Source organism: Pyrgilauda ruficollis, unplaced genomic scaffold (genome assembly GCF_017590135.1).
Source record: "Pyrgilauda ruficollis isolate IOZ18807 unplaced genomic scaffold, ASM1759013v1 scaffold55, whole genome shotgun sequence".
Classification (NCBI taxonomy): domain Eukaryota; kingdom Metazoa; phylum Chordata; class Aves; order Passeriformes; family Passeridae; genus Pyrgilauda; species Pyrgilauda ruficollis.
In genome coordinates, this window is record NW_024527155.1 from 2,162,991 (window position 1) to 2,181,895 (window position 18,905).

At 41.2% G+C, this 18,905-nt stretch overlaps 1 protein-coding gene across 1 annotated transcript in view; it reads right to left on the reverse strand.

Annotated features, from left to right (window-relative positions):
- Positions 1–3,531: 3,531 nt before the first annotated feature.
- Positions 3,532–18,905, reverse strand: part of RRAS2 (RAS related 2) — a 42,058-nt gene continuing 26,684 nt past the window's right edge. Inside the window, exons 2-6 of the mRNA XM_041481162.1 lie at positions 14,723–14,810; positions 14,154–14,256; positions 12,664–12,772; positions 5,458–5,576; positions 3,532–4,997 (exon numbers count right to left, since the gene is read on the reverse strand). Coding sequence (XP_041337096.1) covers positions 4,910–4,997; positions 5,458–5,576; positions 12,664–12,772; positions 14,154–14,256; positions 14,723–14,810 — 507 coding nt within the window. The 3' untranslated portion in view covers positions 3,532–4,909. The remainder of the gene's footprint in view (positions 4,998–5,457; positions 5,577–12,663; positions 12,773–14,153; positions 14,257–14,722; positions 14,811–18,905) is intronic.

Sequence of the window (18,905 nt, forward strand, 5' to 3'; positions counted from 1 at the left end):
TGTCTGTTCTTTATTGTTATTATTGTTGCTAACGATACACAAATATCACCCATTTTTGCTTTGTCTCTGATATTCCCAACACAGCTGGCAACTATAAAAATTAGCAAACTCTGAAGAAATTAAGAATTTGTACTACGTTTTAATTAATACACATCTAATGTTTTAGACTTGCAAGCATCCTTCCTGCTCTCAATTTCTTCAGAACCACTATTTATAAAACCACTGTTTTTCCCCAGCTACTGACCATCAGGATTTTACAGAAACCATGGAAAACAATTACTCTGAAATAGCCCTGACACAAGGCCCGGTTTAATTACAGATGAACAGCTTTGCATTCCTACCCTGTCTGTAAGAGCAGGCACTTGGACTCTGTACGGGATCCCGGGAGAGCAGCACTTCCCAGCTGCGCGAAGGGCTGCCCCTGGTGCCATCTCGTGGTGGTCTGTAGGAGATCCCGGGGCATTCAGAGAAGTGATTGTGCTCTACTGCTCTTCTGTTCAGTTTAACTGATGTGAAAACTGGGTTTAGCACACCCTAATCCACGCTTTGCACTAAGAGATAATGAATTATGAGGTTTAATCACCATCTCTACTTGCATTTTTGGTGTTTGCACGTTGCTTGCTAATTTCTCCCTCTACAACGTCAGAAGCATTTTTTTTAAATGTAGTAATTTAAGAAGTGCTAATGTCACTATAAATAAGTAAGAGTCTCTCAAACCTTTAATAATTGAAGTCTTAAAAGTCTAGAATAGCAAGCAAGAAACAGCAAAGTCTAGAAGAGAAAGTAAGCCCAGCACATATTCACAATGTTGTCCCTGAGGATTAAGTTTTCCTTGTGGTTTAATCCCTCACCTTTTCCACATCTATGGTTTCTCATTTAAAATTTTTCATCTTCCCAGCTAAAGGCTACTCTAACTACCCCCCATCCTCATTTCTGCACCTGACCTGTTGCATGCAAGTGTTCCCATGGTCAGAGCTCTACAAGGCTATTTAAGGATCAAGAATTTTCAGGAGTTTTCTGGCCTTCCAACATGTGTACACAACGTTGGGATTAAGATCTCTACTTACCACCATGCAAAACTCTGAATTCACTTCAAGCCTGCAATTTTAACTTGACTTTACAATAGACCCAGGTAAGAAGGCAGGAAAAGCCACACTTACAAAGTGATAAACAGTGCATTTACCATCCAGGATGCCCTGAGCAAGAGCCCATCTCAACAATTTTAAGCCTTCATGTTTTGGCAGGCTGCTGCTCTGCTGTGGTCAGTGCAGTAATGAAGGAAACGCTCCCATGCCCCCCTATTTCCAGCTTGGTTGTTTTCCTAAACTCTCTTTGAGTGTTTCTTTTATCATGGTTTTGGTATGTGAGGGTAACCAACGTCAAAACCTATACCTAAACCAAGTGCAAATGCATTCTGCTCAGCCTAACCCTTTCCCAGCAATGAACTTCTAAGGAATAAGTGCAGATAATTTTTGGCAGTGCTGGGCTTGTGGTGACTGACTTCAAAAGCCTCCTGTTTGGAGTAAGTTCATCAAGGTCTTGTAACAAGATGTGGCAAGGCCAGTCAGCAACTACACAACACCCCGGGTGAAGTCGTGTCACATAAATGATGTCAGAAGAACCTTAGCCAATATTTTTGTTATAATCCAGACTTGAACCTTATCAATGATGACTAACCACAAGGCCATGCATTAAAGTCAGAGTTTTCCTTGGCATTAGTGGGAGTTAACACCTTCCAAATGTGTTTTGCTTTATTAACCCTTTCACAACAGCTCATCTCATGCTCACATGCATAAAAAGGCTTTTGCCTACGAGCACATCAACCCCACTCCTCATCCAGCGGAGCAGCAGGTTCAGCAGTGTGAGAGGCCAGAAAGAGGTGTTATTTTGTGCTTTGAAACACAGATCCAGACCCTACCCTGTGCTCTAGGAAGAACAGGAGATCATTTCTGGGTACATTTTAAGCTCTCTAGATTCCTGACCTGCAAGTTTAATAGATTTATGGTGCAGCCTTGAACTGAAGTGACTACAAACATAAGTGACAAATCTTAAAGCATTTCTTCTGCCAGGAAAAGTTGTAAGAATCTCTCTTGGACTGTCAGCTAAACTTTATCCTACAGCAAGGTGGCAATGCTGTAAATTTACAACCAATCCAAGGCCTATGGATCACGGCTACTACTTTTTAAAAGACTGACAAGGTTCCTATTATATCGTTTCAAGCACCACACCAGGGCCAGAAACATCATTTTTCACCATTACCTTCAGCTACAACAATTAGAAAAGCAAATAATTGAAATACCTTCAGCTGTTTTGAACTCACAACCACCTAGATCACCATTACAGACCAAAAATCTCTATTACCTTTCTAAACATTTACTTCATGTCTGAAGAGTAGGATCCAAATGCCTACATTTAACATCTCCTTGAAGTGCCACCACAGTCTTGAAAAGAGATAACATCACACAGAGATTTCTCTGCACATTCTCTCCAACAGAAACCTTAAAAAGCACATGCACATGTCTTAGTTAATAAACTTTGCACAGCAGCTGCTGGTGGTGCCAGGGTTGTTTATTTTGTTTGTAAGGTTCACCATGTTTACAACGTGGCTTAGCAGGTGTAGGTTCTTTAGCATCAACCTCCTCAAAGTTATCCATCTCTCCAGGTGGAGCTCTACCACCTTCTCTATCAGCTATAAGGAGCTGCATGTTAAAAAACCTTATTTTTGTAACACTCCACTACTTAAAGCCATTCTACCATGAGGGAAAGATTGAAAAATAAAGGAGAAAATTATAAAATCTGAACAAGTTCAGTCTCAGCACACATGCTGTAATCTGTTGCCTTAACTCATTCTAAAGCCACATATTCAGTGATTTACCTCCAGAGAGCTTTACATAGTTAAGAAAACACGTGGTGTTTGCTACAGGCTGTAATTTCTTACATTTGACTTGAAAAATGCAATGCATCTCCCAAATGTGTTTGCACTGTAATTCCTTGTTTGAATCTTCCCCACACTCCTCCTAAGTAGCCTTTCATCAACCAATAAATCCAGCAGGGAGGGGAAGCTACCCACTCTCTCAAAACTGCATTACACAAGCTAATCTAAATTACATTAAAAAAAAACTTGAATTCCTCTGCAATGCCTGGAAGTAGCTTGAATCCAAGGTTTAATGCCTTGCTGCTGTAAAGGTACCTGAAACTTGTTTCAGCCCTGTTTTCTCAGGAGACACTTCCAGATTTATGGCAGAGCACCTGACAGTGAGCACAGCCTGAAAACACAAGGATTGTAGACTGGACCACTGACTGCACACTTCAAGCCAAAGCAAACATCAGCTTTTGTCATCTGTCATGACTTAAGCTGAAATGTTTCTTGAAAGTGAAGTTTCTTTACTTCCAAGCTGGAGGAAAATGCTGTTGCAGATGTGTTGCTATACCCTAGCCAGGTTCCATCACTCCCTTTTCCCCCCTACCCTCCAAAAATGCAAATGGTTTTGGAAGAGATTCAGAAAGAGGCAGTGTGTTTACCCCCCAAAAATGGTTAGATCATCTTTAATTCTAGCACCTGAAGTTATACAAGGGTTTGCTTAATAATCAAGTTTCAAAGAACTGTTGGACACATTCAGTTAAGGTGACAACTGTGCAATACCACTCAGTATTTCAATATCAGGGACCATACTCTTGAATTGTTTAAACACAATCCACAGAACTCAAATTTAAACAACCATCCACAGTTTAACTAAACAATCAGTTAAAAGTCTTACAGTTTAATAATTCACATAATGGTCAGTCTTTAATAAGGGATACTGAAATTCATTAAAACACAACACTAGATTTTACTCTATAGGTGTGCTGGGCAGGCACATAATTGGCCACTCTTGGGGATAACCAGGAGAGTAAGGAGAAATTTACCACAGTTTGGCAAATCCCACATTTTGTCAGTTAAAAGTGAACTGTGAGAATTAAATACTCATCTTTACATATACACAAGTTATGCTGTGAAAGCATATTTGCTTACAAACATATAAAAATACTTGTTAACTAGTTTGATAAGAAAATAATGTATAAAAGTATATAGCAAAAACATTTAATCATCTCTGACAATGGAAAGATCAAATTCGTTTTTATATCACATGAAACAAAAACAGCTACAATTTTAGTTTTCCTTAATCCCTTACCCAGAAATACAAAGGAAGACACAATTTGTTTTCAAACATAATGTGAAATTTCTTAATAAGCTGAAATGCCTCAATCCAGAATGAGCTCAGGTATTTGGCCATATCCTAAGAGTAGTAGTAATCATCCTGTAGCTGTTCTGGATTCAAAAAATAAATACAGTAGAATGTTTTGGCCACCGAAATAAAACTGCAGCATAAATGAGAGATGAAAATTTTTGCTGACAATGAAATTCAGTGTAGGTTTCTTAAGGCTAGCTGAATACTCAAGTCTAATTTAACTGAGGGCAGAAGCAAACAAACAAAAAAAAGCCAATCCACCCCTTTTTTAAAAAGTATTCTCTATACTCCAATATAGGTCTCTGTAATAGCTAATGAAATGTCAGAAGTAAAAATAAATTAATTCACAAGAGACAACTTATGCATGACTTCAACACCTCGTCCTACATGGTTTTGTTTCATCTCCTTTGCGAATAAAACTCCACAAGGTGCAAGCTCTGAAGGGAGAGAAGGAAGGAACTGTGGTATTAGAGAAGCAGCCTTAGTGTTTTGGTTTGAAGTCTGCCCCAGGATGACCGAGTCTTCTTCAAGAACTATTCTGCCAGCTTCTTGGACTAAGGCTATTCTGGTGACCACTTTTAGGACATGCACATATAAGGCTAGACCAATACCAGAAGTGATGTAAAATGATGGAAAGAAAAAAAATGATCTGGCAGTTGATAGCTTGGTTCTTGGGATTCTCAGAAAATAACACAATGGCAGCCTTTCTTGTCTTTTTCTTTCCGTGTTGGCTCTGGTGAAGGAGGGCACTCTTGTTCCTGAAATTTCCTGGAAACAGGTATTTCAAATTAAATTCACAGAGTAATTTGCAGATAAATAAACACAACTACTGTATTCCACACTTTCTTTTTATACTTTCATAAGGAATGCACTTCCTTTTTACATTCAAATTACTGATAAAGTAAGTGATAGTTTTTGAGTTCACCTTCTGGGTTTGTTTTTTTTTTTAAGAAACCAATTTTTTTACAGAAGGCCAGTCTCAGATGCAGTTTATCACGTTTACTGACTGGGTGATCAATAAAATCTGAAAGATTAAGACAACAACATTCTCTTTCAAATATATATTAAATGCCATTATTTTCCTAATGCACCTGAGTTTTATAATGAAGATTATTGGCTAAAGCTTAGAGGCAGAATCCTCCCAGCAATTTCCCAGTGCATTTCAACACCTTTGCTGCAGCTATCCATTAATACATGGACATGAATTATCTGGTCTCAATTACCATACCTTATAACTCTGACAAGTTCATGAAAAGCTTGGTCTACATTCAATCTGATTTTTGCTGAGGCTTCCATGTAGATTACTTTAAGTTGCCGTGCCAGCTGCTGGCCTTCCTCTTGTGTCACCTGCAACAGACATCAGTCATTAAGCTCAAGGGTTCTGCAAGCAGCTTTGTGCCAGTACACTCTGCATGTGCATGTTAAGGATCCAGCTCTCTCAAAAAATAATGATTATTTGGGCACAGCACAGTTTTCACCTTGCCCACGTTATACAGCTGGGAAACAGACTTTTTAAAGGAAGTTTCTGCAATAGACAAAGACTGACTTTCCAAGAAATTCCCCTCACTCCAGGTACCTCCAGTTCTGCATAAGCCAAGTTTTCCTTCACAGGCAGACATTAGTCCCTTGATCCTCCTCAAAGCCAATGCTTCAGTCAGCATCTGCTGGATTGCTAATAGAATTCTGAATATTATTGCTAAATTCACCTTTGCATTGTCCCAGCTAAATCTAGAGAAACCAACAAAAAAAAAAAAAAGACTACTCTTAAAACAACTTCTGTTTAGCTTCTAAATCTTTATAAAAGTGATTAAAAATATCTATTATTGACATAGCAAAATATTAATACAGTCAGTTTTAAATATAGCTTAGATTATCAGAGTTCTAAAAATCCATGAGGCCTTCAGGCAATCCAGAAATATTAAAGAAACCCTGGCTACATAATGACTCCCTGAGACAACAGTGGAAAAGGAGATGAACAGGAAATAACAAGCATCATGAAAAGTTGGTACAAAATTTGAAGTGATGAGGCAGAAGACAGGAAGCTAGTGGACCATTCTAGGAAGGAGGAAGAAGTTGGGCACAAGGCAAAACCAAAGGAGACCACTGTGTATTTTTGGATGAGGTGGAAAGCAGTGAGTCAGAGAACAGAGGCCACCCTGAGTGGCGCAAGGCTCCAACAGGAAGGTCACCCCAGGGCCAGGGAGGAAAGGGCAGCTTTCAGTGACAAAAGGAAGTACAACAGATCTTGCCAAGACAATGCCTAATGAAGAAATATCCAAGATTACAGTGCTTTCACAGAAAAACATTAAACCAGCACGTAGAGGACTGATACAAGAACAAAACTAAGAAGGGTTTATTTTTAAATTAGTTCTGAAAAGGAACTCTGAGTATTCATTAGATTAAGCAGCTACACAGAAATGGAAATAGATGGGAATAGAACAGGAGTGGCAGCATGCACCACAGTGCACGGCCTAGAAGTACTTTTCAGCTTGAAAAATAGTTTCTTAACAGCTACACAGTGGTTTAAGAGCCTTCTTGCATGGCATCTCCACATGCTTGATTCCTCTGTCCTTGGCATCCCACTGGCACTATATCCATACACCTCCTGCTGAAATCAGGGCTGCTCCCACTAAACCCTTGTGAAGCTCTACAAAATGCTCCCAGCACCCTGTGCCATTAGCTGGAGTAATTCAGGATGCATCTGCTGATCTCAAACACTCACAACAACTCTGCATTCATTTCTGTATTATCATCACCAGCTGAAGCCAAGAAAGAAACCCTCAGGACCAATTCAACCCCAAGATCAACTACTGGAGCTGCCTTTTTAACTGCAGGGCACATAAGGAGAACTGGAAGAACTAGAACTTCAGTCCTCTACTGCTGTTTGAAAACTGAAAAATAATGAAGACTCCTGCTCCCCCAGCTAGAACAGCTCCACTTCAACCCTCCACTCTGACCTCAGATGTTGAAATATTCCAATTGAAAAGCTTATGAAGACTGCACTTAGACAAATATTTGTAGCTCTTTTCTGGCACTTCAGTGACTGTAGAATCCCCTAAAGTCTGCACCAGTGCTTCCAGAACCTTCTGTACATCTCTACCTCAGACTAGTAAGTTATATTTTGCTAGAACAGATATAACAGTTCTAGCAAAACTCATTCCTTTTACTTTTCTTCATCCCTGCAGTTTACTGCAGCCCCAGACAGTGAGAGGCTGAAGTTCAACAAAAATAAATAATTGGCAAGGAATGTAAAATTCTGAGGAGAAGCTGAACTCAATCTTTAAACACGTGTTTAAAGAATTTCTTCGCTATTGTACCCAAAGCACACTGCAGGTACAAGTCTAACTAACACTAATGAAGTTAAGCTACACTTCCACAATACCCTGCATGTAAAACATTATAAATACACTAAAGTTCTTCTTCTATTTACTAGAATACCTGTAACTGTTAAATTCCAAAATAGTTTTTGTCAGTCTCACGAGTATATTGTCAAGTTACTTCTGGTCAATTCTGGTGACCTTAAAAGTCAGTTTAAAAAAATATTTTGTTTGGAAACACTACGGAAACATGTGCAGTGCCCAAGATGTAAATTCGAGGCCAGAACACACCAGTTCCATCTTCAAAGCTGAAGGAAATGTAAGTACAAACACAGAAATACTTGTAAATAACAACATGAATTTTCATGTTTTTGTTGTCCCTTCTTGAGTACGACAACCCTGTAACATGACAGGTTTTCCAGGATGTGTGATGGGAGAGCTTATTTAACATCACCACTAAAATAAAAAGTAAATCCTTTTTCTTCCAAGAAGACTGGATGTTATTTTGACAGAACTAAAGAGATCCACAGATTTGATGGCAGTGATTGTGTGTACATCTGTGTGTGGTGGTTCTGCAGTTTTAGTGAACTTAAGGCTGAATACAAATGAGAACCACTCATAATGCTCACCCTTTTGCTGTAGGATATTTTACTGTTTGTTTCTGGATATCACTCATTCACCCTATTCTGACAGTTAGTAAAAGTTTCTCAAAGGAAAACTCATTACAGAAGAGGTGAGCCAGTCAAACATGGAAAAGCTTATTTCCCACCTCCCTAAGTCAACATTCTTCTTCTGAAACAGTTTCCATTTGAGTACCTGCACAATAATCCTGTGAACACAGGTCCTTCTCTCTTCACTATTCTGTCTGGTATCTGTCAGAAATACATTAATTTCTGAAGTTTCCATGCTTTCCTCCACCTAAAGCAACTCTACAAGGCTGCCTAACCTAACACTGCACCTGTATTTTGCCTGGACACTTATGTAAGACTAAGGGACACATCATACAGGTAACAATTAAATGTTTCCTCAAGTTTGAGAGGAATCCATTTCTGCCACTCTGTGGTCACCCTACAGTGCTCCCAGCACAAAAACATTGCCCATTTCTGCCAAGAGTTCCATCACTCCTGAGGAGTGCATCTGTCATCCCAATTTTCCTACAGGGATAATTCACTGTCCCCCTACTCCAGTTTTTCCACACTCTCCTATCCACGGTACAATCTGTCTGTGAGCACAGAGGTGTCCCTGGATATAGTCCCAACATCTACCACTGCAAGAAGTTATTGTCACACTTTCATACAAGAGATAGTTAATTTAAGTCACACGGATGTCTCTTGCTCTAGAGGTAAGAGGTGATCTCAGCACTGGGTCATTGTGTTAGTTCAGTCATGATGCAAAAGCAAGAACTAGCATTTAATGAAACCCAAGCACTTTCCTGTTGCAACTTGGATTTTCCTGGAAACCCTGCCATCTGGGGAATGATCAGACTTGACCCAGTTTAAGCTAGCAGTTATCTACAGAAAGTCATACATATCCTGCACTGACAAGTCTACTCCTCTAACACTAGTGGTTATTATTAAAACATCTGGTGCTCTACTGAATTATCTTACAGTAGAAACATCCAGTGTTGAGTTCTAAGGAATTAACCCATTTAACAGAAAGACTGCTACACAGCATTTACTTTAGGAAAGAGCAGTGAAGAGATGGTGCTTCAATTCTGGTTTCAGAGTCAGCAATTTGTGACTGGGGAATTTGGAAACACTGGCAGCTTCATTTCTTATCATACATTCTAAAGATTAATGCTTCCTTGTCCTCTAAAGACTCGCTTTTCTTTGTCAATGTAACCCGTGGAGATTGAGAGACAAAAATCACAAGAAAGCTGCTTAACTCTATTTATCTATACTGTTATTACCATGACAAATTGCTATTTCAAACTTAGTCTTCCACGTCCCTCCCAAAACCACTTGTGAGTTGGTCTCGGGTATATAAAGCCCCACTAATTTACACCACACCTTTGGTGAGCCCCAACAATTCATCAAGATCATACCATTGTTTGTGCACTTCTGCTGTACAACCCAGTTCATGTATTTCCTGAGAAACAGTTGCCACCACATGAGGATAATTTGTTATGGATCATTAGCCTCCAGATTTATGGTGTCACAATGATAGTACTCTGTACTCTGTTCAACCTCAACACATATTTACTTGGATAAAGGTGTGGCCAGACCCTTGAGACAACCAGAACTCTTACACATGTTTAACTCCTTTGGGTTCTGGGAAGATTTGTTGTTGAGTATCATCTGCTGATCCAAACACACACTAAATTACTTGAACTGGGTTTAAGTCTTTCAGAGATTGCATGTATTTCACTGGTCTGCCTCCTGCCCTTTGGAAGAAGCAGGCAGATGCCCAGTAGAAGCAGTTTTGCTCTAAAAACTGATACCCAGCTTCCTGACTTTCTAAAAATGTAACATTAATTCTGAAGCTGAAAAGTGCATAGTTGGGATTAAACAAGAGAGAAAGAACCAGATAAGTAAAAGATAAGCATGGCCTGGCAGGTTTTTGGTGGTGTCCAATGAGGCCTGACACATCAGCAGGCGAAGTGTGAAAATGCAGAGGACTTGCCCTTATCATGCTTCTGGCCACAAGTTACAGCCTGGGGATGCCCCACACTCCCCACTCAGCGAGCACTCCCAGCCAAGGTGAGGGAGCACTCTCTCCTTCCACCCCACCGCTCCCATGGCAGCTGCCTGCCAAGAAACCTGCAGCCAGAGCAGGGTGACCCTGCTTGTCAGGCTGAAGTTTTTCCTCACTTCTGGACTAGCTGGTTTAGCTAGTGGCAGGAGTAGTTGACAACAGATGAACAAGCTGGTGCCCCTCAGTGAGTGGATGGCTGTCCTGAGAGCTCACACGGTGCAGCAGAAACAACCCCCCTGTGTAACACCCAGCTGATAACATCTCCCTGCTTGCTGCTGCCAAAGGGTGAGGTCTCACTTGCTCCCCCCACCCCAACTCCTCCCTGCTCTGCTCCAAGCCACAGACCCACCCCTTCCCATGCTTCCAGCACTGGCACTCAAATCTTCTTGCAAGCTGATTTAGCTCACACAGGTCCCAGGAAGCCATTCCTACTCCTCCCCATCCAGAGAGATGATTCAACTCCAAAAGTGCTTCAAGTGAGATCTGGGAAAGAATGGGAATGTGAAGTCAAGTGGGAGGGGAGCCTCTCCCTTGTGGGATCCAACTATGTCAGCTCAGCATCCCATAACCATTCCTTCACACTGACTGAAGGCCAAGTGAAACACACCGTGTGATGGGACAGGGAAGAGTTAAGAACATGTAGTAGCTGTTTAAGCAAACCCAGAAAAGTTTTCTCAGCTACATGACGGGAGAGACAAGTCCACCAATTGGTATATAAATGATGAGTGAGAGCAACAAGAAGTTATGCCCACCAGCATCTAATCAATTAAGGTAATTAATACAGCCATAAAAAGCAAAAGGAAATTTTGGAGACATATACTGATATGAGCAGCAAAATTGCAAAGTTAGGCAATTTAGAAAAAGCTGCTTTGATCTTGAATGTGTTCCAGCCCATTTCCACCTGAAAAGGCAGCTTGGAACAGGGCAGAGGGACCAGCAGAACTGCCTTTAACAGAGGTGGTGTAATAACATGAGGAGGGTGGAGGAGAGAGAGCAAAGTTCACAGCTGTTTCTAGAAATGGATGTCCAGGATTACCAGCTACAATTGCAGGTATCCTGAGAGCTGGGGCTGACAGCCGTGATGTTATTTCTCTCCCAAAGCATCTGGAGGGTTCATTCTTCAGCAATTACAATTAGCAGAATACTTCACTTTCACCTCCATAATTTCAATGCCAACATTTGTGCAGGAGATAAAGGACACATGTTCCAGGACCTGCAAGGTTAAATCTAGGGATTTTGATGGGAGCATGATGATAACTGAAGAGTGACAGGGAATTAAATGTCCCTGTCTCAGGGACAGACTGTTCTGTGAATGTGAGAGTACTCAAAATTATTTCAGAGGAATTTGTGAGCTACTTCTGCAAAGACTTCTTTCAAGGCAGCATCTTTCAGCATAGCTTTTAATTTAGTCATGATCTTTCTACACAGCTTCTGGGATGAAGAGGCTGTGACAGTCAAGGGACTATATTCAACAGGAACTTTTTTTGTACTGTAATTGTAATTCAACATTGCACAAACTAACTCACTGAGCTCTTCAAGCCATGGTTTTTTTTTTCTTGTGAAACTCTTAGAACAATTACAGCAATTTTAGCAATATTTACTTTATTCTCAGAAAATCATGTGTTGCCACTAAGCTTTCGATGTCATCTTCCTGTCTCAAGAGAAAATATTAAGCCTCTCAAATTAGTTGCTGAAGAAAATACAAGTTTGACATCTGTCCCTTTCCTGCTGCTATAGTAAGGTTATTTTCATTTCAGCTCAAATTAGTTTGATTCATTAAAAATCAACAGCAGCTAAGAAGCATATTTTTCAAAGTCCTTTAAATCATTCTAAACTAAATATTTTAAGTAGTCTTGCAACTAGAGGTGAGGTTGAAAACTACTGGTTTCAAAACTTCAAGGTACATAAATATAACAGAAATTGTGTTGCTGTACTTCCAACTTTTAAAGCTTTAAGTCAGTTATGCAGAAGATGAGTGGCCAAAGAGAAAACAGTGAATAACTACTGATTTATACATAACAGCAGTGAAAGGTAAAAGCAAGAGCACTGAAGACTAAGGATGGCTGGAGTTAGTGTTGGAATGCACTCTGCTGGCACAGTGCAGCAGTGAGTAACAGAACTGAGGAATTAGACACGTTCATGCCTGAGTAATCAAGTCATGACAGAAAGCTCTCAGCTCTGAATAGACTTGGTCTCAACATAACCCCACTGAGTCAGACAGAAGATGTGCTGTGTATGGAATGCCACCATGCTTCTAAGGCTCTTCAAGTACAGAAACTGAGTGGAGTTTCTTGCATTCAGTTAGTTTGTATGATAGGACTTTTTTCATTTGTTTGTTCCCATTCTGGTAGGAAGTTTAGTTTTGGGGGGAAAACTGAATTTTCTGGAAGAAAGTGAGCAGAAACTAAGAGCAAATGAATTACCTGTCTTTGGTGGTCCAGATCTGCTTTATTACCAACGAGAATCATTGGAAACTCATCGCGATCTTTCACTCTAAGAATCTGTCGCTGAAACTTGTAGATTTCTTCAAAGCTGTGAAAGAACACATGTAGAACATCAGATTCTAATTCACAGATTCTCAGGTTCTGAAAAAGTTCAGAAATTATGAGTCACAGACTGGGACTTGCCCTGCCATGACACACAAGCACAGACAGCTGCAGGCACTCCAGAGTCACAGGATGACCAGTTAGAGAACCATTCAACACTCAAACCAAAAAAATCCCCAAGTGAGCAGTGTCCTCTGCACTGGGCTGAGGTGGGGCTGCAGGGTGAGCAAAACACTGACTGTGTCTCAGTCCATAGGGACCCAGGGCCAGTGTGCTGCAGAGAATCAAGCAACCACAGTCCATTCTACAAATACTGACTCTGGAGTTCTACTCCACCTAGAATATTCAAACTACAGCATAGAGACCCTGGTGATCAATATTTCAGCTGGCAACCTCCAGAGCTACTTCTATGAATTTTGGGGGAAGCTATCAAAGCTGGAAAGTTTTGTTTTGTCAAGCACAGAAAAATGGCAAGGCTAAATGAGCAGAAAGCTTTCCAGTTACCAACTAAGTTAAACCAGGTACTGATGCTTTTCAAGCATAAGGAATATTTCAGCAGTGTTTAAGGAAAGGTTAGCAGAGCAGAAAACTTCTTCCAGGATGGTATGCTAAACAAGCTAATTCTGGCCTAAACAAGGATTTTTGGAGAATGAATAAATAAATCACTGCTTTCAAGTAAACACTGTTAAAGCTACATCACTACATAAGGACCTTCAGCACAGACATTTGCAGACCATCACATACCCTCTGTAGCCTTCTAGACATATAGTCTAAAGGCATTTACACCTAATTTGCCAGGTAAAATTTAAAAGCAAGATGATCACCAGTAAAAAAGTCACATTGAAAAGAACTAGGTAGCCAGACACCTAATGCAAAGGTAATTAGAAGAGATGTATGTCACTAAGCTTAGCTCTCCATGAGCTTCTAAGATGTTTCATCTGCATTCTGCAGCCATTCAGTCAATGCATAGGAATAAACAAAGGGACCTCTGCCTGCAGAGTGCAGGCACGTACCCTAAACCCACTCAGAACCCCAGAGCCAGCTACTTGATGCTGCACATGGCAAAGGGATATTCCTAAGAACTGACTGAACACCAGACACTCCCAGGAAAATGGTATTCTGGACTGTAATAAAGTTCTTGAATAGAGCTGTCATTTTTTTGTGTATGCTTCCAAGTCATCTATTGAAACAAATAGACACTTTCACAAAGTGATAGGTTCAAAACTGGTCATCTTCAGTGCTGAAAGAGCATCACACCTTGCACCTAACAGTGAACACTTAATGTTTTGTTTATTTCAGTTAAGGATCATGTGCGATTTAAGAATAATTAAAACTTGTTTGTTTTAATAACTTGACCTCAGGCTTACCTTCCTCTATCTGTGACTGAGAAAACAAGCAGAAAGCCCTCCCCTGTCCTCATGTACTGCTCACGCATGGCTCCAAATTCTTCTTGTCCTGCTGTATCCAGAACTGAACAAAGGCAAAAATATGGATTACTACATTTCGTGTTCTCATAGACTGAAAAAAAAATCCTGATAAGATACCGTGAGAGTCTCTCCTGTGCATCATAGCCTAGCAGAAACCACTTTTCACAGATATTACTGGATATTTTTCTAATATTCCCAACAAGTTCTTGCACTGATTGAACAGTTCAAGACCTACCAAATTAACTGAACAACAAAACACTTGAGGACTTTGCTAATTCCTGACCATCTGAAACAGATGGAAAATGTTCAGAGATATGTGGGGATGGGGATTGTTGGTTTATTCTTAAAGAAATCACCAACTTTCAAGAACTGGAATTTTTAAAGAAAACCATTTCTACTGCACTTGGGAGAGGCAGCACAGGTGTGTTTTCCATGCCACCATGTCACTCCTGGGAATAAAAAAAAATTCCTAATCCTAGTTTTATGGGCACTGTGGGTGGGCTACTTACTGTCCAAGCGTGCGGCTCTCTCGTCTATCACACATTGCTTGGTGTAGGAGTCCTCAATGGTTGGGTCATAATCCGTCACAAAGTAGGACTGCAGAGAAGAAAACAAGTTTGTGTTTTAGACAAGCACACACAGGACACTCTGAGGGAGATGCTAAAACTGGACACTTGACACCATAAGGAAGGCAAGTGTGTTTATTCATGTACAACCATTTGGTTCTTCATCCAAAGATATCCAGTAATGGCTTTTCTATTCCTAGTAAATGCTCATAAATTGTAGATATTACCAGCAGAGTCACTGAGTTAACTGGATTCCCACAGCCTTTCTAATATTTTCTAGACATTACTGGTAACTCCTAGGATTTCTCAGAAATCCCTAGAGATTTTCAGTTTCTATGGACTTCTAAGGTCTCTTGTAATTTCTCTGAACTTCTGGTAAGGTTTAGAAGTTCTTTGAAATTCTCAAGTTTACAAGACTTCCTCTCCTGATCCCAGATCCAGAGATTTCTAGGAAGTGCCAGGACTTCTTCAGCTGTTTCTAGAATTCCCTAGCAGTTTTAGAACAATTTCTAGAAACAGCTCCACACAGCACAAGTAACACTTAGTTTGTTAGCCGAATGAAATTTGTTGGAACATCCTTGTTCCCAGGATTTCTCTCCTGGTTTTAATGACTTTAAGCACTCACATCTCCAGACAGACAATCCCCAAAAGCAGAAAAAGCCATGAAATGCCTGTGCCACCCATGGCCTAAGCACAAGGCTCCACCAGACACTGCCAGGCAGTTGCTTATACCCAGACTGCAGAGCAAAGCACGTTCTGGTACATTTCTCTAGAGACTGGGTGATCTGGTACTGAATACTGGGTTACCAACAGCATCAGAAGACAAGTTTAGCATTGAAAGGATGAACTTTTAGCTTGCATGCAATCATAGTAAACTTCACATAAAACTGAAGAAATCACATTGGCATAACAAATCTGAACCCTGATCGAATTCCTTCCCATCTATGCTCCCAGCAGGCACTCGGTGCACAATTTGTGCAGAACTGCAGGTGCACCATGTGTACATTATTCAATTCTGTAAACCAGTAAGGAATTAGGAATGTTTTGAAACTACATATTGACTCCTAGGAAGAAAAAAAAAACAAACAAGGGGGCTTTGCTGAAGCACCTTTCCCATCACACAAAATTAAAGATACCAACAAGACAACACTCTGCTCCTCTAAACTTACCAAAATCAAGTTGACAGATGTCACAGTTGGGAAAACAAACCATAAAAAAGGGAGGGGAAAAAATAAGAACTGAAATCACAGCACTAGCCCACTAACCTTCTCCAGACACACCACTGTCAGTGCAGAACACAGTTAACTCTGTTCCTTGCAGATCATTTCTGTGGCTGCATTTGCCCTTGTCCAGTTCAGGTGAGGAGCTGCTCATGAGGACAGCCTGCAGGACACTGTCCTGACTGCCCCCAGCTGACCCCACCACTTGGACATGGCCATGCCATGTTTAGCAGCATTTAGGACAGGGGTTCCCCAGCAGAGCTCATGGGCTGAGCTGCAGCTCCCTTGCTGGGAGCAGCACATCACCAGCTGTGGCACACTCGACCAGCTGTGGGTGCTATATATAACCTGTGCTCATATACCACAGCCATCGTACAGTTGGCTGCAGGAGGAGGTTGTACAGGTTGCTGTTGATCTGTTCATTCAGAGCTGGCACCACACTAAAAAACTGCTGCCCCCAGAGCAGAGACCCCGAGCAGCTCCTTTGCATTTCAAGCAGACATCAGTGTCCTCTCAGGATACACCTACACAGCAGTCACAGCCTTTCTGCATTGATGCACCCAGGCTGAACAGTCACCCTGCTTCAACCCCACCCACACCAATCAAAACAAACAAACAAAAACCCCTAACAAACCCTCTACCACTAAAAAAATTCCAGTAAACCAACAGGCATGGGATCCTAAATGCAACACACAGCCAAAGTGCCTATCTATAGGCAGCAGAACACTCACCTCAGAACAAGCAGTTCTTTCAACTACAACTCATCCCTTCACCTTGCTTTCCTTTAAGATTTAAAGAGGGAAAAAATTCAGCCTTCAAAACTGTCCTCTATCTTTTCTTTTGCTTGTATCCATGACTCAAAACATGCTATCCAGGAGCTTAGGAAGAGACTTTGAGGAATGAATTTACATGAACTGTAAATAAGGTCTCAATTCTTCTGTGGCCTTTAACAAACCTTGAAAGATGGATGAGAAACTTATGTGAACATACAGATGGATAAATAAAATCACTTACAGAATCTGACATTAAAGGGATGATCACAAAGAAGGGAATTTAAGTCCTATATTTCATTAAGGAAACAAAGTGATATTTATAAAAAAAGCATTAGGTTACTAAACCATGGAAGATAAAGCCTGCGTTCTGAAATTACTCCCTATCCCTCTCAGCTTCAGCTTTCATTCCTCCATCCTGCAGAATTCAAAGTTACTGTCTGAACCTTTACATCTACAAAATGGTAAAGGACAGCAGCTTTTAAATAAAAGGGAGATTTTGGAATCAATTTATTTTGCTCTCATGAATCAGTGTTAGCAGAACACCTAAAGCAGCAAGTTTCTATCCAGCAAGTATTTTTCGCTAAGAGAGTTCAGAAAAAGAAAGCCATAATGATCTCAGATGGATTCTTCCTATTTTCCTCATTATCTGTCCAAGGGCCAACAACTACAGCACGTTCTGTAATCTGCAGGGCATTTCTGTGATTCCCTCCACCCTTTTTAGTTTGCTTCTTTTTTAATTTAAAAACCCCGACTATACACAACGCAAGATTGCAAGACTAGGTACTGAAACATGGAACATGGTTCCTCCCTCAAAAAAGGAAACAAGTTTAAGTCACCCTGATCCAGCATCAGCCACATGTCAAATTCAGAATGAGCAGATGCCACAGATGCCCCACGTAACAATAGCTCTACAAGTATTTTCTTCCCTCCCATGGAGTTGCACTGCCAAATCTGCTGTCACAGCCACTACAGGAGAGGCTTGCAAGGCAATTAGTGCTGTGGTTTACCTCCAGGCACTGGGCAAGGCTTATGTGCCCGAAACAGCTGCTGGTTTTGCAGGAGCCTTCCCGAATTGCACTGGGACTATGTGCTGCAGGACACACGACAACCACAGCTTGCAGGCCTTATTCAGTCTGGGTTGATTTACAAAAAAATAGATGTAGCAGACACAGTATTCATCACTTTGAGCAGAAATGGACCTTCCTGCTGCAGTTCAGGCAGTGTTTAAAGAATTAAGGCATGGCAGAGCATATCCTGAAATGTCCCATGAGGCCATCCCTTTGCTCCTGAACGCTGTCTGGGCAAGGTGCCTGCTACCCCAGCAAGCCCAAGACCCTACACCAGCATGAATAACTCTGTAGAGGTCAAGGAGTTTGTGGCAGAACTGCTTAAAAGCCTAAGAGGAGCCCAATTCCAGCAGACACAAACCACTGACAACCTACTGGTTTCGAACTGGTGCCAAGTCTAGACAAACCAGAGGAGCAAGCACATCCCAGAGTGCAGGAATACCCAGGCCTGCCTAGCGCTGGGTGTTTTATGAAAGCTGTGCAAGCCCTAACAGCTCAGAGCAGCCACCCTGCCAGGCTACAGCAGTCCCAGGAAGCACAGCAGGAGCCTGGCATGGAACACAGGGCATGGCTCTCTAGGGTGGCCCAGCACAGTCCAGGGTGTCAGATCCTCTCTTCTAGGAGCCATTGAGCTTCTCTGACAAATCCAAAGAGCCACGACTCATTCAGCTGGCTCCACTGCAGCTGGCCGCTGCCTGCAGGAAATAATTAGAAGCAGTTAAATTTCTTCTAAGGAGATAGTAACTTGAACACGCTCTCCTGTTACACCAACCACTCCCTTAATCACCAGCAAAATCAAAGCTCTTTCCACCCGTCTCCTAGAAGGGAAACAAGAAGTTGAGCCCAGTAGTCTCATCAACCATTCAATTTACCCAGAATATTATGCAACAGGTTTTCTAGGTTTTCTCTTTCTAAGACTGCTGAGGCAATCAAGCCCAGAGATGGGAAAGCCCGCTGCCAAGGACTTTTGCAAAGGGGAAAAAAAAAACCAAAATGGCATAAAAATCCCCATTGCCACACTACCTATATCACTCAGAGCTGGGGAATCCACCACTAAAATCCCTTC